The 23,778-nt window shown below is 38.5% G+C and overlaps 3 protein-coding genes and 1 long non-coding RNA gene across 5 annotated transcripts in view; 2 read left to right on the top strand and 2 right to left on the bottom strand.

The window, feature by feature from the left end:
• Positions 1-110: 110 nt before the first annotated feature.
• LOC111343905 (serologically defined colon cancer antigen 8 homolog) lies at positions 111-18,058 on the bottom strand. Of its 2 annotated transcripts, XM_088763480.1 has the most exons (21): positions 17,872-18,058; positions 17,593-17,688; positions 16,702-16,778; positions 15,222-15,335; positions 14,492-14,617; positions 12,831-13,157; positions 12,508-12,561; positions 12,003-12,067; positions 10,807-10,860; positions 10,617-10,641; positions 10,070-10,170; positions 9,564-9,702; positions 8,461-8,613; positions 3,246-3,311; positions 3,069-3,137; positions 2,639-2,755; positions 2,418-2,546; positions 2,041-2,173; positions 1,721-1,838; positions 1,128-1,302; positions 111-704 (listed from the first exon to the last, which is right to left on the bottom strand). In XM_088763480.1, exons 1-21 carry the CDS (start codon positions 17,918-17,920, stop codon positions 510-512), a joined length of 2,382 nt encoding a protein of 793 aa, XP_088619606.1. In that variant the 5' UTR covers positions 17,921-18,058; the 3' UTR covers positions 111-509. The 2 variants fall into 2 exon arrangements, with proteins under 2 accessions (XP_088619606.1, XP_088619607.1); XM_088763481.1 differs by lacking the exons at positions 14,492-14,617; positions 15,222-15,335; positions 16,702-16,778; positions 17,593-17,688; positions 17,872-18,058 and adding an exon at positions 13,823-13,873.
• Positions 4,661-7,519, bottom strand: LOC111326479 (uncharacterized). Its single transcript, XR_002694453.2, has 3 exons — positions 7,170-7,519; positions 6,946-7,019; positions 4,661-5,137 (listed from the first exon to the last, which is right to left on the bottom strand). It is a non-coding gene; the product is annotated as an uncharacterized LOC111326479 (long non-coding RNA).
• A 21-nt stretch (positions 18,059-18,079) lies between the features above and the next one.
• Positions 18,080-21,432, top strand: LOC111326492 (nuclease EXOG, mitochondrial). The gene is made up of 3 exons (XM_022930504.2): positions 18,080-18,651; positions 19,269-19,477; positions 20,532-21,432. Exons 1-3 carry the CDS (start codon positions 18,111-18,113, stop codon positions 21,015-21,017), a joined length of 1,236 nt encoding a protein of 411 aa, XP_022786239.2. The 5' UTR covers positions 18,080-18,110; the 3' UTR covers positions 21,018-21,432.
• Positions 21,433-22,685: 1,253 nt separating this feature from the next.
• LOC111326515 (uncharacterized) overlaps positions 22,686-23,778 on the top strand; it is a 14,637-nt gene continuing 13,544 nt past the window's right edge. The window contains exon 1 of the mRNA XM_088763487.1: positions 22,686-23,310. Within this exon, the coding sequence (XP_088619613.1) occupies positions 22,896-23,310 (415 nt within the window). The 5' untranslated portion in view covers positions 22,686-22,895. The remainder of the gene's footprint in view (positions 23,311-23,778) is intronic.

Here is a 23,778-nt window from a genome sequence, read left to right as displayed (position 1 = left end):
AAAGCAGCCATTGGAAACTTGGACTGGCAGGGGGTCCCTTGTAACTCTGATGAATTCCTACAGGGTTTTCTACTGACCCTTGCCAACAATTACAAAGAGGACATGCAAGCTGTTTTTTTTAAGCTTTTATTTGAGATCATTACATTGCTGCATCTATAAATATTTTTAACCCGTTCATCGGTTATAATAATTTGATATGGTATTTTTCGTTTTGTACAGTTTTAAAGGAAATCTACGAGACATTAAAATGAGGCAAATAGTATTAAGTATTAACACTGATTCTCTTTTTTATGCCGCTTTCTTTTCCTTTCCTTTTCTTTTTTAAAACGTTAAAATAACCGCTTCGATAAAAAAGGAAGCAAATGCAACCTTGCTGATATCAAAATAAAAGATCTCACTAATTGTTGAAAAATAAAATGTAAAGATGATAAAAATAAGGATAATAGTTGTGTACATTAAAAACGTTATCATTTTCACAAGGTTCATAGCAGACCGATGGATGTCACAAATCATGCATCACGCTCTTTTTCTTCGGTCACGCGATCAGGATCTTCAGCACTCGCGTTACTGGCAGTCTCCATAAAAGGTGTTACAGGTTCAGAGAGTGTCTTCGGAATCAACTGCTTTCTCAAGAATTCAACCTCTTGACTCAAAACTTTTCTTTCCTTCATCAAGTTATTTCGCGTGGCAAGCAACTGACACATCTACTCAAAACAAAAAGGAAATCAGTTAGTCAATAACAATAATAAGATAATGATGATGATGAGAATAATGATATAAATACCAGCATCATCATGTTGCCCTTCCAACCTTCTTAAATATCACAACTTATACCTCATCTCTAACATAATTCAGTGTTAATAATAGCTTTATTAGTTGTATTGTTGTTGACGTTGTTGATGTCCTTAATGGCCAAATCCAACCGTGACTCCATCATAGGAGCAAATCATGGACGGCTCATCCTTCCCATTAATGAAAAAATCTTTCGTTTGTTTGTTTTCTTATGTTGTTTTTGTTTTGGTGCTATTGATCTCCTTGTTAGTCGCCTATTGCTAGGGGACGTCTTAATCAAACAATGAAAACAATTTCGGACAATTAATGATCCAGATACATCCAAATCCTTTCACCTGATCTACTTGCTTTCGAGTGTTCTCGTCGCTCTGTTTGAGACGAGACTGCAATTCATGTATACGTTTGTCTTTTTTCGTGTTTTGTTCCTCTAGAGTCCGCTTTTGTGCCACAGATTCGTCAAGTCTCTTCTTCAATTTGCTGCATTCCTTGTTTGCATCTTGCATTTTGGACCTAAATTTCAGAAAAGTTCAGTAAGGGGAACCCGTGGTAATATTTAGGAAACACGAGTATGCAAACCCTCTTTCTGGCTGACCGTGCAAGAATGGATCTTTTTATTTGAAATAGTTTGCGGCTAAGCAAATGAACATTTCATAGGAATGATTTAAGGTTTCACAATTCTGGAAGATGTAGGATAAGACAGGAAAAAGAAGTGAGGGAGGGAAGGGAAAAATAAATGAGGTAACATCGATCGAATGTACTATCGTGGGGTATTATCCGTGGATTAAAAGTCTTTAGAGCCTGAAGAGCGAAATGCGGTAGCCTAAAGGTTAACACATAAGACACGAGAAGTCTCTACCCTTGGTCAGGTCATTGGGGACAATGGGTAGTAGTTATATTTGGTCCAAGACACTCTAGGCAGACAACCTACCTTGATTTATCAGAGGAATCTTCCAACTGCTCAGTGAGTCTCTTGCACTCTTCTTTCATCTTGTTGCACACCTGAATCTCAGCCTCGAGCATCTGTTGCAATTCAGTTCTACACTGAGCTGCAGAAAGCAGAGCGGTTTATGTAAAAGGACATATGTGCCCGAAAACTAAAAGCTGTTCTCATAAACATTGAAGTCGTAATCAAAAGAGCAGAGCGATGAGATCATATGTGGTGTCGTATAAGGCGCAAAAAGCAGCTGTCATTCTTCTTCACAGATATCGAATACTCAGGAAAAAGATGGTCAACAAAAATTAACTTACTGTGCCTTGCTTCTGTCTCTTGTAATAACGTGGTGAGTTGCTCATCTCTCTGTCTGCTTTGCTTCCGAAGTTGATCGACATCTTCCGTCCTAGTTTTCTCCAGCTTTTCTTTGGCAGCAATGGCACTTTTAGCCTGTATATGAAAAATCAAAAGTCTTTGAACTAATCAACAAGAAGTTCGTCTTACCCAGAGTGGCCCACACCTCGCTCTCCACGGTTCACGAGGCGCCGGGATATTTCTAGCTGATTCTACTAAATCACGCGACAGATAATGCCAATTGAGGGTCTGCATTTACGCTACGCTAGTCAAACACAGGATGAGGGGTAAACGAACGAGAAAGAGGACTGAAAGAACAAACACGGTTGTATGAAATTACTTCTCGGTCTGCATTATTGAGTCTTTCGGTGAATCTGATGCAGTCCTCTTTACATTCCATCCAGGAGTGTTCAGCTTCTTGCAGCCGTCGTCTAAGCTCATCCATTTCGCCAGTCAGGCGGGTTTTCTCCTGGATAGAGGGACACGAGCAAAACAGTCAGAGATCTGAAATTGTTTATGGATACATCAAACTCACTTTTATCAATGTCTGTAATCTTTTACCTGCTCTCTTTCCCTCTGTGCTTGCTGAGCACTTGCTTTGACTGAGTTCAATTCTTGTGAAGCCATTGACAATCTCATTTGTGTCTGTTCAAGTTCTTTCTCCACAGTCTCATTAGCCTGATGAAACTCAAAAACCTTAGATTTAACAAACGAGTAAACTACTCAACGTACTCTTCGCTTCATATCTTTCACGTTTGTCTCTTACACAACGCAAGACTGAGTGAAACGTGACACATACACTGAATCTCAAATCCCACAACTCAACGATACTTTCCTCCCATAAAAGAAAACTTTAATCCAACCAGTGTATGGTGAAAGCGGACCCGAACTTATGGTATGAGATAGATCACCTCCCATCTTGCCTAGTTCAAATCTCTTTGCGCCTGGAGCTCTCACTCAATGTCAGAAGACATGGACTAACCTAACTAACCTTTGAAACTTCAGATGCATTCGCTAGGATTTGGCTGTTTGCTTGTTCCAGCTCTGCCATAAGGCCGACCTAACACAATGGAAAAATAAAGACATTGAAAAATGAACAAGAAACGTAGCAATTAATCATCCCAAGGAAATAAGCCGATTATCCTAAGATAAGTCGATAAACACCAACCTTTTCGCGTGTTAGCCGCTCTAGTTGGTTCTCCAGCGCTGACCGAGCCTCACTTGAAGATTCTATCTGCGAGAGTAAAGGTACAAAAAACTTGATCATGGAAAATTGTAACAAAACTGAAAATAAAAAAGAAAAACACAAAACAAATAAAACATTAAACAAACAACAACAACAAGAACAACCAAAACAAAGACCATCTTGGCAATCGTTAGGTACAGACAAATATCGTTGGATTGAGTCCTCAATTTCCTTAACAAATAAGGTGAAAAAGACATGCTAAATAGCCACGAATTGCCCAAACATGTTAATAACAAAGCGTTTCACCTAAGTTTAAAAAAAAAATTGTAAAACCATCTTGTCCAGAGAATCTGTTTGCGAAAGTGGGAACGTCCGGCCGTACTTAAAAGATGCTAATTTTACCATGAGCGCCTTGCTGTGTTGCAGGCACATCGTCACTTTTGTTCCACGGACGACTATGCACAACGCGAGCGCTATAATTGCAAGGAGCCGACAAAACTCTGCGCTCGGGCATAGTTTTGCGGCAAATGCCCTTGCCATAAGATCAGCTTTGAAGAAACAGAGTTTTAGAAACCGTGAGACTAAGCAAGAGAGGAAAAGAAGAAAAAGGGGGATGAGCGGAGAGCGCGTGAAAAAAAAATTTAACATCAACAAATTACATGTAACCTTGAATAGAAGAAAAGGAAGGTTTTAGTTTTCCGTTCCTCTTTTGTTTGTCAATCATAATCATTGAAATTATAGAGTTTGAATTTTATGTCTTGGAGTGCGATTGGTCGTTTGATTGATTTTGGAGACAGAAACATTTAAATTTTTCATGTGCGACGTGATTGTCCAAGGAGACTAATCGTGAAAAAGAGTAAGGCATTTTGACTTGAATCTAACGATGGCAGCTTGCTGTCACGAAAGACGTAATAATTACTGAATACGATTTCCTATCTGCATAAATGTATGGAAACAGTTATAATAGCATTGATTTACCAGAATTCTTGTTCCTGTATTAAAGGATTTGTTTCCCCCATATGTTTTTGTCCTAAACCCTTCGGGGTTGTACGAATTTATATGGATGGGGAATACATGGCAAATCTAACGTTGTTATTGCTGTTTTTTCTTTCCTTTTGTTCATTTTCTTCTTGTATTGCTGTTTTGTTGTTGTTTTTTTTTAGGGGGGTTGATTCAAATTAGAAAGTCTGTGGTCTGACAGACTTCATTTAAAAATTAGGTTAATTGGTTTAAGTAAATACAAAGATTAGTAAGGAAGTATGCATAATTATATACCATTTTGCAGCGCATATTTTCTGTGAACCACTATTACATAAAGAACCTTTCGTCTTACCAACCGCCGTGAGATGGCGAAGGGGAGTTAGGGAAGAGGGGCTCAAAACAAGATTAGACAAACGTTCATGCCAACTGATTTAATTTGTTTTACAGTGCTTCATGAAAATTACAATTCAACTCAACTAGACACCGCTTTTTCTTTAACAGAAAATCATTGATGTAGCCAATACCCTTTACATCTAAATCGTATTACATCTAAATAGTGCACTAGTCTGATAATTTTTTTTTTTTTTTTTTTGCATCGTTCATGAAAATTACTACTTAAACAACAAAATACAAAATATTCTGAGAGAGAAAAACATCTGTTACACGGAACACCACTTGCATCAAAATTGTATGTCAACAAGTATTTGAGTGTGATCAGTTTTGTTTCCTCTCTCTTTTTGTTCGTCCATGCTCCTTCACAGCAGTTACTGCTACAACAGTTACACAAACTAAACCAACGACTCCTAAAATAACCCAGCCGCTTGGAGAAGTCAATGAAAGAGCACAAAACGCAGTCGACATCGAAAGTGCGTTCTCGGCTGCCATCTGTTTTCCTGGAAGAGAAACTTTGAAAGTTATTGCGAAGAAATCGAGCCTACATTGAACTCAAAATAAACTCAACGGAAATAGCCTGGAAAAATGAACACTCGTGAAACCGCACACAGACTCATTTAATTTGATTAAGTTAGTAATTATCTGATTTTACCACACCGGGTGTTGTTTTGTGATACAGGATATAGTGACACTTGAGAGTTTTACAGACCAGGGGCTCGTTTATCGAAAGTGCCGGTAACTTAACGGGCCCGAAGCCATATTTTAAAATCAAAAGTTAAAGGATAGGAAGGCAGGTTCTGGAAACCAAACCAGTCCTTTTTGTTTCTTTAGCGGATAGTTTTATTGTGCCATTTTCAAAACTTTTGAAATCACCATCTTGAATGAAAACAGAACAGCTTTACGGGCCCGTTAAGTTACCGAGACTTTCGAGAAACGGGCCCCAGAACCTTGACGGTAGTCTTGATTACGGACAACATTTTATAAAGAGAACAACAAATTCGAGATTTAGAGCCTTACGTAATATTGAGCCTTGTAACACAGAAGGATTCAGCCAATAAATTCTTTACAGTGATCTACTGAGATAAGTCCGGGATCAAGAGGGAGGGGGGGAATGGAAGTTTCATTACTGTACAGGGCTGCCAGACGGGAGGCTTATTGAGGGACCAGTCCATTATCTATCCCCCCTCCATCCCCGCGAGGCTCTGTACTATTCTCCTGATCTCCCCCTCAAAGGTCACGGCGACGAGCGATCAACGTTGTTGTTTCAGGTGCAATTTAATGCTTCCTATCATGACAACTTGAGAAATATTTAGCTTCATTGATCAGGTTCTACTAGCTTCTTCTAGAAATTGATGTTTTTGTCACGGCGTAACGCAAACTTGTGAAGGAACATCAAGTACTTGAATGGCGTGACTTACATTTCTGATTTGTAATGACGAACTTTATTCGATCCAGTGATGGCTACCTTCGAGTCATGTTTATTTGGGCTAGATTTACAATTGTTAATTGTCCTTCAGGGTTCGTACTCTTTTTCAGAAACAATTCTCCAGGACTTTTCCAGGACTTTTCAAGGCTTCAGATTATTTTTCCAGGACTCCAAAATTAACCTGGGTTACTAATGCGCATGAGCTTATGATGATACATGAGCCCTCGATCCTGAGTTACACTCGTGTCAGTTTCGGGAAACATGAAGAAATATTGATGCGGTCATGCGGTCAAAACCAGAAAAGCATACGTAATAAAAATACAAAAAAAACTTTGCTCATTTGTTTTAGGGAAAACTTGATTACTTTATTCAGTTTAACAGATTTCTAGGACTTAACTGGACCACCACTACTTTTCCAGGACTTTCCAGTCCTGGAAAACGCGATAATAAAATTCCAGGACTTTCCAGGATTTCCAGGACCCGTACGAACCCTGTCCTTTAACACTAAACTTGGTATCGTTTTCAAGAAGAAGGAAGAAATTATTACCGAACATTTAGCAATTCCGGCTAAACTTCAGAATACCCGGCCGCATCATTTCCATGTCAAAATTTAAAAAGGGCTTAAGAGAACACTTTTTAACTAGTGTGTGATGAATATAAAATTGTTGCGATTGCATATTTAATTAGATGATTTTAATAACTCCATTCTGATAGATACATTTTAGTGATATTTTTTTTACAGTCCCATCTGGGGCTCGGATTTTTCTATTACACTAAAAATTGTTTCATCTTTTTACATTCTTCCTTATAAATACGCTAATAACTCCACGTTGTTTTTTGGGCTAAATTAATCTATTTTAACAAATGTATGCAATTACTTACCGTTGAGATTGAAACCACCACAGTACTCTTAGTTGACGTCCGCCCGAGACGTTTGATCACGAGTCAGGCTTCGCCTGAAAACATGAAATTTAAACCTTTCAGAAAACTCAAACGGGTACCTAAAGAACCCTAAAGATATTTGGAGGAAAATAAAAACAATAATATAGACTCTTATCTCCTTTATCACTTTACATTATGACCATTTCAACGAAAACATGGCTTACCTTTCGGCTCGAAGCTTGCTTTCACGCCAGCTTTTCCTTCCTCAACCACGAGAGGGCGACTGAAAATGTCAATCACCACTATTAGAGCCCAGCTTCCTGTAACTCCGTCCCGGCCGTTTAGTTTAAAATTCAAACTGAGAGCAGCTAAAATAACTTCTGTTTCGTAGATACAATAACGTTTATCTGCGAACAAGTTTGGTCTCATTGACAAAATGTGACCTCTACTGCACGGATTACAGTCTCTTCAAAAGAATAGTCAAAAGGCTGTTTCTTTTTAGACAACCCAAGTCTTTCAAACATTAAAACATGAATTTTCTCTATCAAAGTACTTGAAAAAACTCACCATAATTTATCACACAGTCCGCCTTCTTAAAAATATCACCCCAAAAACGCACAGTACAAACTTGTTCGTGTCTTCTGATTGGAAGTATATCCGTGTCCGTTCATCCTTCGCAATAAAACTCCCTTCTCCATTTTCCCGAGATAAACAGTTTCGAAGCAGGTTTAGCACAAGTCTTCGGATATTCCACTGCACAGCATTCAAAAGTTAGATTACTTTCCGCGAATTCCAATTTTTTTCACAGGAAAGAAATGACAAAGACGCATCTGAACCAGTCCAGACACTTTAATATCCAAAATCATTAATCCCCACGGTATTAATGTACTCTTTCATTCAACTACGTTCTTCTTGACTGTGTTTTTCACGTTACCATGTTTTCAGCCATGGAATAGCCCCATTTTTCTGCATATAAACTACACACAACCCACAATGCTCTATTCGCTTTGACAAAGGGCTAGCGTTCGAAACGTCAGCCGGGTTTAGAAAATCTAAACGGTGACCAATTTACATTATCAGCTCAGTTAATAAAACCAAATACCCTTGCTCGTGCCGTAAACAAATAACTTACAAGACAATTACGACCTTTCGAATGCTTGTTTCTTTCTGTTATTTGACAACGCAACGACTCGCTGAGTTTTGCAAAGATGTTTAGGATTTTGATTCCCGTAAAGCTCGAAAACTTTTCGACATTCTTCGACTTTGTACCGTTTCAAGTGTACCTAAATCGTCAAAGCCTTCCTTCATGACTGTGTTTGCATTCGTTTTGTAATTTTTCAAAGTGCGTATTCTCGAGGTGGTCTTCCTAATTCGAAGATGTTTAGATTCGCTTTAACCTAAAGTGAAAGATTAATCCATTAAAGCCACGAAAGATTTGTTGCGTTTTCAGGAAAAGACAAACAGACAAACAAACAAATTACTTGAAAATGACGTTACGTAAAAATTCAAACGTACCTGTTTATTTAGACCGCTGACCTCCTCCCAACACGCCTCTTTCACCTTTTCCCTCTCCTTGTCCATTTTTTCGCTGAACATTCTCATGTTGTTTTCGTGCCGCTCCCGCCCTTTCCGCAAATCTTCACGGAGCTGGCGCACATGAATGATGGCCTAGCGGAAAATATACAACCAAAATTAAACTCGAAAAAAGCCTCTCCTTTTTGGTTTTGCAACAGTTTGTTTCCAGTTATTTCCGAGGGGACCAGCTACCTAATTACAGAACCGAGTTTCCTTGAGGGACTTGAGGTCGACGTTTTGAACGATAAAAAGCTGCGACGACTTCGACAACTGTCTCAATATCAGCTACCCCATTAAATGCTTCTTAAGCAAATGAAAATAAATAAGCATCGGCTGAGAAAGTTGATCGAGTGTTGTTTCGAGCGTTGAGTTTTAAAGGCAAAAAAGCATACTGCCTGTGAAATGGGTTTGTATGCTTTCTTTTTTTTTTTCTGAGGTGCTCGAACCCTAAACTGAACAGGTCAGAGAAGACGAGAAAGAAAACGATCGTAACAACCTCAACTTTGAAGTCAGCGCGAACCTTTGTTTAGTGGCAATCAATCACCTCTCCCTCCCCCCAACTCAACTTTTGTTTTTAAAATCTCTCGAGCTACACCAATGCCTAAGGATACTACCCTTAGACAAAAGTTCCTCCGCCGAAAAAATTATCGCTTGAACTCGGCACTTGCCGAGCGTGATTAAAACCGTCCGGTGATAAGGCCCCGGAGCATAACGAATAGCGCCATCGTCTTCAAACGAATCAAACCATAACAATGTAGGCAGAGTTTGATATGTTGAGGACGAAATTTTGAACGATAAAACGCTGTGACGACTTTAACTCGCTGTACCAAAATGTGTTATTGGATATGCAAATTTCGCACTGACAGTTTGACAACAGTTTGCACAATTTATAGCGATAATAATATCTTTTCGTGTGAAATATAAAGGTTATGCTTGTAGCGACTGCAGTATGCAGGCAGCTAAATCATTTCGTGTACCTCTATATGGTTCTGGCTAAATATTGTAAGCTTGCACACGGTAGTTATATGCTGACATCGCCATACCTCTGCCTTCTCCAGCTGAGCCTGTTCCACCATATGACAGCTCTTCTTCACTTGGTTATAAGCTTCAAACTCCCGCTGGCGAACCTCAGCTAGGACGGCTTTCTGGCCTGTCAGCATGTTCATCAAATCATCTCTCTCTCTATGAGCAGGGCAAGACGTAACAGAGATTAAATAAAAAGCAAACAAACAAACAAAAACATGCAAATGAACACAAAAACGATATCAAACCAAACAAAATTAACCAGTTCATATCTTGAAAGTTGGTTACATTGGGTCTACTATATTAAATAATGAAGGAGATGGGAGACAACGAAGCTTATCAACTGAATGCACGAAGTACATGCCTCATGCACGAGTCACGAGGAACCCTTGATTTCGGCAGGAGGGGGGTGTAACCAAGGCCTGTTTTGAATATGACTAATCGTATGTCGTACTAGATTCACTATAAATAACGATTTTAAGCCATCTTCCCAAGCCTTTCTTGATACACTCGTTCAGGTTCTTACTTCGTCAGTTGATTGATTGTGTCTATAGCCGCTTCACTGTGTGTATTGGACAAAACAGCAGAATGATGCCCACATTTGACGCACAGGGCTGGCTGGCCTCTCTGATAAAATAACAACAAGAAGTACACTTTCTCATTATTCTCGAGCATATCCAGAAAAAAAAAAACAAGAGCAAAGGACTAAATAACAGTTCGAACATCTAAAGAAATTAATCCAAATCCTTTTTTGAAAGCCATCTTTAATTATTCTTGTTCCTGTTTAAATTATTAGTTTCTGACCCTTCCAAAATATTGCTTTAAGGTTTCTCTCTAGAGCGTTCAAGTGTAATTTTCCCCTTTTAAGAACCGTGTGTGAAAACCGTCAAGAACAAATTCTTAGGACGAAAAAGGTCACAGCAATACCATAAAAAAGAACAGAGGAAAAAAAAAAACAGGAACTGATGAAACTACACTGAAAACCCAAAAACAACACAAAAAAATGCCAATTTCACAAATGAATTTTAAATCCCTAACTCATAAACAATTAAAAAATCGTATGACTGTCTGACCTGATCTTCTAATACTTTTTGAGCTCTGCAAGAAAGATAAAAGTAAAATATGCAAATAAATAATTTCCAAAAATAATAAAGGAACATCTTGGAACTTGGCATACAGGTACAAAACTTTATAGTTGTTCTTTACTCTTCAAATTAACAAAAACAACATACACCTGTGGTTCGTTATTCCTTTTTCACTCACCGTAATTTTGCTTGCAGTTCTGAAACCTGCCTCTGGTAGTCTTCAAGTTCATCTCTGACAAGATATAAATAAGATGACCCCATCCACGTTAGCCAATCAATGATAAAAGCATGATTACAAAAAGAGGCAGAGGTGCATTGCTAAAATCAAACTACCCATTCTCTTCAGCGGTCTCTCAAAGTGTGTGCATCAGTACATTTGTATATTAAACAAAGGTCCTCATTTGGTGGGACTTTCTGCTCTTATATCTGTCCACTGACAGAGATCAGAAAAAGTGCTCATTTCTCACAGACAAAAAGTACATGTACATGTGGAAACTTCACTAACATCCCAGTCAAGAAGAGTACAAAAAATGATTTAAATCATGGTATGAACAATTGTAACAAGCAAACAAAACAAAATCAAGATGATGAGATGGGGAGGTTGTCGCCCAATTCAAACTGCCTTCCAGTTAGCTCAATTGGTTAGAGCGCCGGATCGAGTTGTGCGGGAGGTCGAGGGTTTGAGCACCGGCCGGAGCAATACTCATCCCAGGTGGAAATCTTATTAAGATCTTGTAACATCTTACAAGAATCTTGTAAGATTCTTATTAAGATTAAGATCTTAATAAGATCTTGTTTAACTCTTAAGATCTTCAAAAATCTTGGTAAAAATCTTGCAAGATCTTGGTCTTAAAATAAACGAGGAGAATTTGCTACCTCCTGTCTATAATCAAGAAAAGGATAGATGTTCTAGTCTTCTCGGATAAGGATGAATAAACCGTAGGCCCTATCTCCTACAGGGTTAGAGGCAGGAGACATTAATTTCCCACGCACGAGATTAATGTGTTGTGGATGTCCTCCCCTGGGGTGGGATGGGTGGGAATTGGCCCTGAAAAGCCCCCATAGGGAGTGGTCAACTATTGTCTGTATGTCCATATATAATTTGGATATAATTTTATCAACAAAGTTGAAATGGTAAATTGGCCACTGTAATGATTACAAAAGCTGACGTTTCGAGCATTAGCCCTTCGTAGGAGCGAAGGGCTAACGCTCGAAACGTCAGCTTTTGTAATCGTTACGGTGGCCAATTTACCATGATTTCAGCTTTGTTGATATATCCAAATTATTTCATTACTCCCACCGACGCAACCCCAAACAGTTTCTTTCGAAACTATCAGCCTTTATTCATTTGTATGACTTGTATGTATGTATCACCTTGTTGAATAAAGAAGAGACTCAAGATGTCTTGTCTTTGCTTCATGCAGTTTGCGAATTTTCTCCTGTAAATGACAAACCAATAAATGTATCATCAATTCTGCATCGATTTTCTTGACCATAGATAAGGATAATGTAAACTGCATGTCTGGGTAATAAGAGGATAGATTCTACTGCTAACAGAAATGCAACACTTGGAAGCCAAAACTGATATTAAATGAATGGATGAATAACTTGAGATTTTAATCCTATGGTAAATGTAGTTGATGAGGACCAAGACTGAGTCAAATACCTACATCACACTTAGAAATAGAGTGAACAATCTATAGTTAATGTAATGGTTTTTTTTAAAAATCTACATGTACTAGTCATTCAAAAATTATCAACTTGAAAGTCTCTTATTTTGAACTAAAAAGTGATAGAGGGCCTGAAAGCTGAGTCATTAATGCATACAATTGGAGTAAAAGCTTCATCATCGTGAAGGTGCTATGTTTACAGCACTTACCACCTCTTCTTCCAGCTGGTTGACAAATTTTCTTTCATTGGCAGACATAAATAACTGTCAAGATGAAAATGATTATTTCAGTGGTGGCCTGAATGTGAAAATGTATGTGTACTGAAACCTGACATATTTTACATACGATTTAGCAAAACTTGAAACTGTGAAACAAAAATTAATACTTGAAACACCGGCATGTAGGCTGCACCATTTTCATAAACAAAGAATACCTTGATTCATAGGGAAAAATAATACAAAATGATGTAGTGATTATTATTTACCTATAAAACCCCAGGTGATTAGATCATACAAACTACATCAGAGCATACCTGGGAATCAAGGGTATCTATTCCAAAGGAAGATTCAAGAGCTGATCTTTGCATAACAGATGGCATCAAGGATCTCCTGGGATCCCTTTCACTTTGCACTGTATCATTTGAACCAAGTTCTTTTGTCCTCATAATTTCCCTATCCATTTTCTTCAAGCCCGTAACCGTCTGACCTTTACTGTGTTCGTGAAGCACATTTGTTGAGGTGCCTGGCTCCTGCCTTCCCATATCATCATTCTCATCATCATTAATGGTGCTGTCCTCTGTCTGTTCCCTGGCCAACCCCTGTTTTGGATCCCCTGGTGTAAGGCCTGGTGGAAATAGTTCCTGAGAGAAATAAGGAATATCAACAATTAAGTATTAATAAATTTCAAATGTCCACTGCTACATAACAAACTCAAGCAACAGGACATTTGGATTTTATAAGATCTGAAACAACTATGCCCTATAATGTGAAAGATGCCTATGTTCATTATGGTTTATATAACATAACAGATGTCTATGTTCATTGCCGTTTATGATTATACCGTATTTATTCGATTAAGCACCCAACCTCAAATAAGTGCCCACCTTGAATAAGTGCCCACGCTGAAGGTAGAAAAAGTTAAGAAGCACCCAGCCTCAAATGAGTGCCCACCCCCAAAAAGTACTTGTCAAGCACCCATCCTCAAATAAGCACCTTCCCCCCCCCCAAAAAAAAAAAATAATAATAATAAAGTGCACAAGAGGAATACGGGTATTAATTATTATGGTATGGTATTTCTTTAATGGCTTAAAATCTCTAGTTTCATAGACCACTTTCATAAATGGCTGCTGGATTAAAATTCTTTTGTTTACATATAAATTTGCCTAGGTGGCCTTGTTCTCCAGTACAAAATTCAAAAGAATACATTATCTCAAGCGAGGCCACTCGGGCAAATTTAAATTTAAACAAAAGAATATTAATCCGGCAGCCATTTATGAAAGTGGTCTATTGTTTCATTTTTACTTACTGAAAATGGTGAAAATTTAATATTGGCACCCAGCATCAAATAAGCACCCACCTCGAATAAGCACCCACCCTGAAAGTCCAAAAATTAAATAAGCGCCCTGCCGTGGGTACTTAATCGAATAAATAATATAGTAAATTGAAATCAATATTTCTTCGTGAAATAGAGGCAAGCTACATGTACATGTACTAATTGAAGGTCATGATGTTTTTGACAGCTCTACTTCCTATTCAGGCTTGGAAGAGTGAGCAGTCAGGAATAATTTCTAAATTGTAGCAATTAAATCATCATGGCCTTAAATTTCAGCCAACTAGATCACAGGAAGAAATATCAAGGTTCAGGACATGTGTGACTCATTGTCTTCTGTTCTTGTGCAAGACACTTAACACTTATCTAACATTAACTCTTTCCACTTAAAGTATAAATGTGTACTAAAGAACTTTCAGAAAAACCTGACAAGATCAGGCAGGAGAAGGTGAACTGTAATGGACTTGTACCCCATCCTGGGGAGGGAAAGGTGGATTGCATAATACTTCTAGTCACTTCATGCTATTATAAAACCAGAGGAAAGTGCCAGCACCTTGTTGGCCAACATGGCTCAAGTGCAAAAAAGTATTCACCTCTTTACAAGATATACAAAATGTTAGCAGCTACATGTAGCACACTTGTTACCTCAGAATTGCTTTGTTCTCCTGTTGATAGCAGTTGAGAAATGGCTTGAGTCTTGAGTTGATCAAATAAATTTTCATTTTCTGTAATCACAAGTTCTGCTCTTTGTTTTAAAGACTCCAGGGCATCCTATCATTTTGCCACAGAGAAAAAATGAAGTCAGCTGTGCTTTAAGTTTCACCAAAGAATGATTTTTCAGTTTCATATGACACTATTGTCAGAGATGATACAGTTTACTTAGGCCACATAGTTAGTGTTCACTTCCATTCTGTACTTCTCCGTATTTCCTCTAATAACTGCCCTTCCACAACATAAGCGCCTACCTGCTACAAGGGCCACAATATCTAACAAGCACCCCTTTCCAATAATCACTCTCCTCACCTTCTTATATAATAGGGATATAAGGAAAACTCATTTCTATTGCCACTTTATTTACAATTTTTTAAGCTTCAACTATGTACAGCAGAATTGGTATAGGAGAACAGTTTCTCTTCCATTCCAGTTATTTTTATCTCCATATGCTTTCAGACTTCCTTCATATGCAATAATATTTGTCTTATAATTGTAGTCCTATTTTTGCACTACTGTAACTTCATATCAACCCCCTTCAGTTAAGCGACCTCCTTCAAATAAGTGCCCCTCATTTTCTCCAAAATTTTAAATACCGGCAAGTGCCAAGCACCTATTCAAGGAACAACAGCATGTCCATCAAGGTTGAAAGCAGGAAACTCACTTTGTAGAACTCAACTTGGCCCTCAAGGTATTGTAACACAGTGAACTGATTATTCAAAAGCTGTGTTACTTCATCTGTGCTAGGTAAATAGCTCCTTTCTGGTACTGCTCTAATCTGTGAATATTTCAAGAAGAATTTATACAATCAGTTGTAAGCCTTCTTACTTGTTCTATTTGTCTCTTCATTGGATAATTATTGATCCACTTCTAATTACTTTAATTTCAAGGCTGTGCCCTAGCAGCACCTAGTGGCCCCTGGTGCCTTACTTTTGCTCTTGGGCGACTCAAGAATTTTAGTTTTTTCCTAAAAAGCATATTCTGGGCACCCTGGATTTCACAGTTTCAAAGCACAGGGCTCCATTCAATTTTCCTTAGAGCACAGCCTTGAATCAACAATTGGTTCATACCTCAGCGTGCATTCATCAAGATATGAAGCACGCGGGAGGTTTGGAGAGCACGAAAGATGTGTAAGAGTTGCTTGAGGCGTAGTCGAGAGCAACTCTAGCTTCTTGAGTGCTCTACAAACTTCCCAAGTGCTTCATATCTCGACTGTGATGAGCACACAGCTGATGTATGAACCAATCGTTTTATAACACTCTCAACGCTGTAGTTTATGTATAAAGGGCAGAAATTCCCTCTCCAACGCTTCAATGCGTTGTTTATTTTGTTTCAGAAAAGTATTCGCCATGCTTCAATGATCTTGTCTCAGACTGGTCAAAAACTGACAGGTGAATTCATGTGTGGAAATGAAGTTAGAGTTCCAAAACAAGATGAAACAGTTGATTGTTTTGTTTTCCCTTCCTCTAGGTTCTTTTTCGGGAGTTAAAAAATCCCTTCCCAAAGAAAAAGTGGGCAGATCTTCATTCATTTGGCTTGTTTGCTTATTGCCATGTCTAGTTTAACTTTTTCGCAGAAGTTTTTCCCATTTTTTCATGAAAAATGCTGAAGTCACTCGTGAGAAAAATTTTTTTCACAAGGCATTAATTTTTTGTTTGCTGACATCACCAGTGTGCACAATGGAAAATTGAAGCACGCTCGCGCTATTGAATTTGACTGCACAAATTTACAAGCTATGTTATAATTTGTATTGATTTATAAAGTACAAGTATATTACATCCTTTTAAAAGGGAAAGATGCAAACTACAAAATGCATGTACATTAGGGTACATGTGCATGTGTTTAGGCTGGATAATGCTATCCAACAGATAAATGGCTATCCAGCAGATACCAGTAAACCTTAACAAAATGTACTGCGATAAGTATCCACCGGATATAGATTTATCCACTGGATATATATAGCATCTACCATGCTTCAAACAACCACAGTCTGAATGATTGGCACTTCTGTTCAAAGTTTTCACTTCTTTATTACAGTATCTATTTAAAAGAAAACTAAGAATAGAAGTTTCAAAGTACACAACATGAAATATAATGACAATCACAGTTCATGCTAATTTATAAACATGTAAAGAATCACTTACTGGTTGAGAAGCTGCAGCTATTGGCTCTGCAATCTTAGATTCATTGTACTGTTGAAGCAAAGTCTTGAGCCTTGTCACTAATGAAAAGAATAAATGAAAGAATTTGCAGGCACAGTGTTACAGTAAAAAGTTTGATCATTTGAGCACATCTCAAGGATTATAAAAATCTACAATTCTGACCCCAAATTCCTTGGGATACTTTCCATAAACAAACATAACAGATGCATAATATCTCTGTGTTACATTCACTTGACAGTAAAAGCAATGACACTAAAAAGAACTTGAACAACGAAATTGCTAGTGATGAATGATAGAAGCTCTTCCCACTTTTTTAAATTTCCTAAAATAAAGAATGATTACAAGTAATATTTACAACACAAATATAAAAATTAATTAATATACACCCTAAATGCACAATACACATCCAGCACAGCTTTGGGTTTCACTGCATCTGGTTCACAGTGGTTTGGTGTTAATGCATAAAATTAATTGCAGTCAAATGTTGGTATAAGAAATCTTTGCTTTGGTGTTTAACAAAAAATACTTTAAAAAAAAAAGTACATTTTGAAGAAGGAAAAGGAGTGAGAAAGAAGAGCATGGTGACAAGGAGAGATTATGTTTGTGCACACTTCTAGATAAAAATTAACCAAATGAAATAAATGAACTTTGTCATATGAAAATTGGAACTATAAGATGAACAAAGGCACCATGGGGGCGGGCCTGATGCGAATCAATAAAACCAGTTATCTTTCTAGCCAGTGTTTTAAGGAATTTACCAACTAAAGGTAATTTTATTCTGGAAAGGTGGAATATGTAAGGCCACCATAACCCACGTCCCCAAGAATTGCTAATAATTATCCAATCGATTCCATAAATGTTTAGATGCATTACCTGCTGAACTGTAGGCATCGCCTTTATACTTCCCGGGTGATTTAACAGGAGAGTTGAATGCATATCTGAGAGGTCCGAGGCTTTGAGAAGCCCGCTCTGCATGGGAGAAAAAGCAATATTGATACACATACTAAGAGAGCTGTGTAAGAAACCTTTGTACAATCAGTCATTAAGAAACAGTTAGTCTAAACTGAGTGAAATATATATGCAGGTTCCCCATGTATAAGTAAGTTAAGATTGACAACTTTTTCCTGTCTACCTGTATAATGAGATACGTACCCCGAATAACTTTTTGGTAATCTGAAATTGGCTCATCCACATCAAACATTACACTTCTAAGACCTTTCTACAACATCAAAAACGATTTTTGAGCGAATTTCTCCCAAATTTAAACCAAAATTCTACCCGCATCTTTCTTTCCTAAACCAACGCGACGGTTTCAAACAGGCGCTCAACGAAGAGTTGAGCCCGCGATGGATCCTCTAGACCCAGTCTCTTGACATGAAAAGGTTTTCAAAATGGCTTCTTGGGTGACGAAACTTCGGTCACAATTCAAAGGCTTTGGTAACGTCGTTACAGGAATAATCATCGGTGCTGGGTTGGTTAAGATTTATTACGAGACTACAGATAAATCAGATGGAAACGCTCCTGCTAAGAAAGAAATCGAGGATATTATAGCGAAAAATGATAACCTCAAACAGGGACGCCATCTTCGCACAGTTAGTCTTCGAACAACATCCGACAACGAGTCAAACATGAACCAGGTAGACAGTTCAAGGCATGGAGGTTTCGACACTGGAGACGATAACCTGTTCAAATACGGGCTTCCACAGAGGTCATCGGACCATTTGCGATATAAAAATCACGTTTTGTGTTACGATCAAGCGAAGAAGACCCCGAGATGGGTACTGGAACATTTGACACGAGATAAAGTGAAAGGCGAGGCGAATAGGATACACTCGGCTTTTAAACCTGATCCAAACATTCCAGCTGTTTTTCATTCAAGTAATGATGACTACTGGGATAGTGGATGGTCAAGAGGACACATGGCTCCTGCGAGTGAGTACACTTTTAGAACAGCAGTATTCAAAGGATGCTCTTCTAATCAAAGTGAACAATCTTTTGTCCAACCTAACCCTTATAATCTTCACTTAGGGGAAATCGCTATTCATGGAATCCATAGATCTACATATAAATCTAAATCTAAATCTCAATGTGTGATCTGCAAAGGGCAATACAGCCCATCTTCAGCAGATAATTATACCCACCCATCCCAGGGGAGGACATCCACCACGCAGTGATCTCGTACGTGGGAAATTAATGTCTCCTATCCCTAACCCTGCAGGAGACGGGACCTACGGTTTTATTCGTCCTTATCCAAGAAGACTAGATTATCTATCCATTTCTTGATATTATAGAATTAAGGTAGCAAATTCTCCTCCGTTACTGACAATGAGTATTGGTCCGGCCGGGGCTCGAACCCTTGACCTCCCGCACAACACAATCCAGCGCTCTAACCAATTGAGTTTACCTGCAAACGGGTAATGAGAATACTTAAACTTATCAGTAGAAGTTAATATTTTAATCTAACACCAAACTCTTGTATGACAGACAGTAAGGAGACTTACCACAGAGATTCAGAGAGTGAAAGCGTTAACAGATATTTCTCCCTTTAGGTAACAACAAGTATGATCAAGATGCAATGAATCAAACATTCCTCTTGTCAAACATTGTGCCACAAAATCTGGATAACAATGCTAACTATTGGTACAGACTAGAAGCTTACTGCAGAAGTTTAACAAAGAGGTATTCAGATGTTTACATAGTGTCTGGACCACTTTATTTGCCAATAGAGAAGGATGGGAAGAAGATGGTGCAATATGAGGTGAAGTGCTCTTCTTTAGAGATAGATGTTTTATTTCCTCTGTCATAGCAAGGCCCGACACAAACTTTTCAACTTACTAGCCAAGTGGCTAGTGATAACTTAGATGTTATAACAATTTCAGTTCGTTTACTAGCCAAACTGGCTAGTGGAAATCGAAAACTGTAAGCCAAAACTGAATTTCTACTAGTCTGTGACTAGTTGTCTACTGTTAGTGCCAAGCCCTGCATAGGGTATCAAGTAGACAGAGTGATCTAATGGTCAGTGTACGAGACTCTGGGTTGAGAGGTCTGCAGTGGAGACCTGGCTGGATCATTGTGTCATGTTCTGGGACAAAACACTTGATTGTCATAGTCACTCTCCTCCCCCCACCCCCCCCCCTCCGAGTATAGATGGGTACTAAAGAATTGTCAGGGAAGCCTGATTAAATGCTGGAGGTAACCTTGAGATGGACTGGCATCCAATCCAGCAGGGAGTAGTGATACTCCTTGTGGATTCATGTTAAGGAAACCAGGTTAAGTTCAAGCTGGATGGGCCACTTGGCTTGAGTTCAGGCCCTTTATAGGTCTTCATTCACATTGCAGAGTGGAGACTTTTTAGGATTCGACATGTGTGTTTTTGTGCTATCTTGCTTTCCATTAACTTAGTTTCATTTAATGTTGTTGTTGTCTACCAGCTGTCTGGCTCCACTAGCCCCTATGATTATTCCAGACAGCCCAGTACTGTATTTATTTTTGATATCATTGTTTTTTAACTTGACACAGGAAAGGGAATACAAATAAAGATTGTTGTTGTTGTGTTGTTGTTGTTGTTGTTGTTGTTGTTGTTGAAACTATTGGGTTAGATTTCAATGGCCTGAGTTAACTTTTATGTGAATGTGGGGAATGCTCCAGAGCTTTCCAGTAGGATGGGGCTTAATTGCAACCTCGCTCCTAGGCTCTTACCTCGAGAACGAGGTTAGGTTTGCGGGACTGCACAATGATACCTACCACAAAATCGTGAATGACATTTCAGTTTTCAATGTAGTCTTTTAATTTATTTGCTTGTTTATCCTTAGGTTATTGGAGCTAACAACGTTGCAGTGCCAACCCACTTATACAAGGTTATTTTGGCCGAAGACAAAAGCAAGCATTCAGTTTTAGGAGCTTTCGTCATTCCTAACGAACCGGTGAAATTTGAGAAAAAGTTGCACGAGTTTCAAGTTTCTTTAGAAGTTTTAGCTCAGTACTCAGGTTTGATATTTTTTCCTGATTTTGTTGCTGAGGAAGCGACTGATCTTTGTTTAACTGATGGCTGTAAGATGTTGTCAAAGGAACGCATGGATATGATTACGTTTGGCCGTCGTCTTCGAAACGCGCCGAGTTCAGAGTTGTTGGACAATGTTTGGCGAGAGTTGAAGGAGACCAATTTGATACCTGATTCCTTTACGATGGATGTGTATGAGACAAGGAAAAGAGAACTGCAACAAAAAGAGACCCAATCCGAAACAGTGAATATAGCAGGAGAAGAAGTCAAGGAAAACGAGATAGAAAAACAAACGTAATAGAATTGGTAATAAGAAGAAAAGTAATAAAAATACTGTATAAGTTTCCAAATGCGGAAACCGAAGCGGGACGTGTTTCTAGAAAGCTTCAATAACTTTTTGAAGCCGACTGAGTGCATTTAATTCTGATGTTCAGCGGGTTGTAGCTGAAAAACCTTTCATTTTTGTATATTTTCCTGATATTTTTATTGTTTGACTTTCAAGACTGTTGATATCCTTATGGTTAAAATAATCATGCCAAAGAAAAGTAGCTTTTCGGGTCGTGAACTGCTGGGCAAGAAACAGGCCCTTTCTTTGGGAGTTGGAATCATCCCTAGAGGACCATATAATTATTTTTCTATGTCCACCGGCTCATGAACAATGCTTGACATGTTTTGTTGGTAGAGAGGAAAAGAATATTGGTGGTTTTACTTATTGTTACTTTTACTTATTGTTACTTTGTTTTGTTTAACCTTCTTGCCGGCTGCTGATAGAATTTCGGCTCAAATGTTAATTACCTTTCGTAAGCTGTTGCTTTGGTGTGTTTTCGCTAGACGGTCGGTTGACTATCGGTTGCCTTTTTGTAGACCCCGGTTGGCTAAATGTGAAACTGTCGGTCAGTAGTAATCGATAGACTCTCGTTCAGCTATCGGAAGTCAGCCGACAATCGCAAGAGGCTTCTTTTGCGATTTGATTGTTCAAAGATTTCTTATTTCCTGTAAGCGAAGAAAACTAATTTTGCTCATGGCTAATTTTTAATCTTATGAGCTATCGAAACGAATTTTTTATAGGTCTTTGTAGTGAAGAGCAGGTTACATAACCAGGTTGCTTAACGTGTTCACGATGTTTGACCATGTTAGGAGCGGAAGGGAATGGAATTTTGTACATTGGTCGCGTGTTTCTTATCTAACGCCCATATAAGGAAATACGACATGGCTTGAAGAACCTCTTTAGAGTACTAAAGTGCTTACGTCACGCTTCCATAGCAACCAAATGTTCTGTTCGGAACAAACTCCCGAAAACAAAATGGTGGCTGTATTCCTAATTTCTTCTCTGGTTTCTTTACTTGTATCTTTCTTAATTGTTCAACATTGTTATTTTTCGAGCATTTCATTTGTTTAGTTGTTGCGGTATGTTCCGGCCTTCTGGTATGTTACTAAAGTGTTTCGCCTTGTTCCGCTATTCCAGTGTGTTCCGCTGTTCGGCGTGTTCCGGTTTTCCTCATTTTAAAAACCGTTAGACCGACTTTTCAGAAGTAGGAGTCAAGTGTGAATATGAGTTTTATACAGCTAGACGAAAAATGCTACCATTCCTGAATTCTGCAGATCTTAAATTTCCTACTCATTGCAATATGCTTTCAATCAACTTCAGTCTGGGTAAAATAGCGATTGCAAACACTTTCCTTTAGAAACACAAGAACACTAAGCCGATGAAAACAGTAGTAAGTATGAATTTGAGTGACGAGAAAACCCCTGGGACATGAAAAGGTCAAGTTGATTGCGTATGTGTGGAATAAACTTTCATTGTCGTCCGCTAAAAGAGCAAATACAAAAATCCTTAAATCGTCCGTTCGGAGCATCCTGTCTTGTTTTGATTCATCTTGTACATAAACGCCGACATATTAAATCAAGAGTTAAACCCGGGTAAGCATTTCTTAACCAATCACGGTTTCGCGTGTCCTATCATTGCGGCATAATATCTTTAAGAGACTTTGCATATTTGCTCAATGAATCGTGAAACTGATAAACAGCTTGGGTCATATCTTACGCAAATGGAAATAAAGGACTGATGTCTTGTGACCTGCCAAGCTGTGAAGTAAACTTCTCCACTTTGAAGAGTTAGTCGAACTTTGGAGCTTCTTAGAGTTGAGTCCGTGGAGTTTCGTATTTTGTTTCGAGGATGGCCTACGAAAACGGGCTTCTCAATCCTGGCTTCGCGGCGAGTAGCATGAGCCTTAACCGAAGAAGCAACACGAGTTTGAACACAATCCCCAATTCTTTGTATAGCGAAGCCGACTCTAACAGCCTTTACAACTCCTTACAACGGGACACACACATTGCAGCGACTCCAAGGCTTCGTCCAAAAGCGCCAGTTTACGACAGCGTCAAACCTGGCGCGCATTTACAAACCAAACAGGAGAAAGCCGCAACTTCACAACAAACTTTGCAAAAGAAACAAAGCGTGAAAAGAAAGGACAAAATTATTCGTATGACCGTGATGTGTCTTATTCTTTTCGTTTCTGCGATAGCATTATTATTGGCTCTTCTGCTAATGATGGGGAAAATTGGCCCTGACTGCCCTTGTAATTCTTCAGGTAAGCTTCGTATCGAAACGTAATTCATATTTTTCAAACTCGGCTTGGTACAACACAGGGATATTCAGATATTTGCGAGAGGTCATGGAAAAACAATGCAAATTCATTCATTCATTTAAAACCACTTTGAAAAACAAGAAACAAATCTTTGGTGATCTGTCGCTCCAAATATTGGAATACAACACTCGAGCGATCGTGTATTACGCCTGCTATTTTTTTTTTTTTTTTTCTTTTCCTGAAGGGAAATCTTTTTAGTTTCGCTTATTTGTAAGTTTCGGTACTCCCGCTGATTGATCGAAACATGTATGCCCACGGAATTCCGATGATATTAAACAAGTTTATTTCGATCAGTTATTTCTTTTCTCCGATAGAGACAGAACAACTTCAAACTGACCGTATTTTGTCGCACATACATCGGAGGAACGGTGAAAAGACCGTATCTCTGTTTAGAACTTATTCATTTGTTTA

The sequence above is a fragment of the Stylophora pistillata genome, chromosome 6, assembly GCF_964205215.1.
Source record: "Stylophora pistillata chromosome 6, jaStyPist1.2, whole genome shotgun sequence".
NCBI classification, from domain to species: Eukaryota; Metazoa; Cnidaria; class Anthozoa; order Scleractinia; family Pocilloporidae; genus Stylophora; species Stylophora pistillata.
The sequence above is the reverse complement of the archived record's forward strand: the minus strand, read 5'-3'. Positions and strand labels throughout refer to the sequence as shown.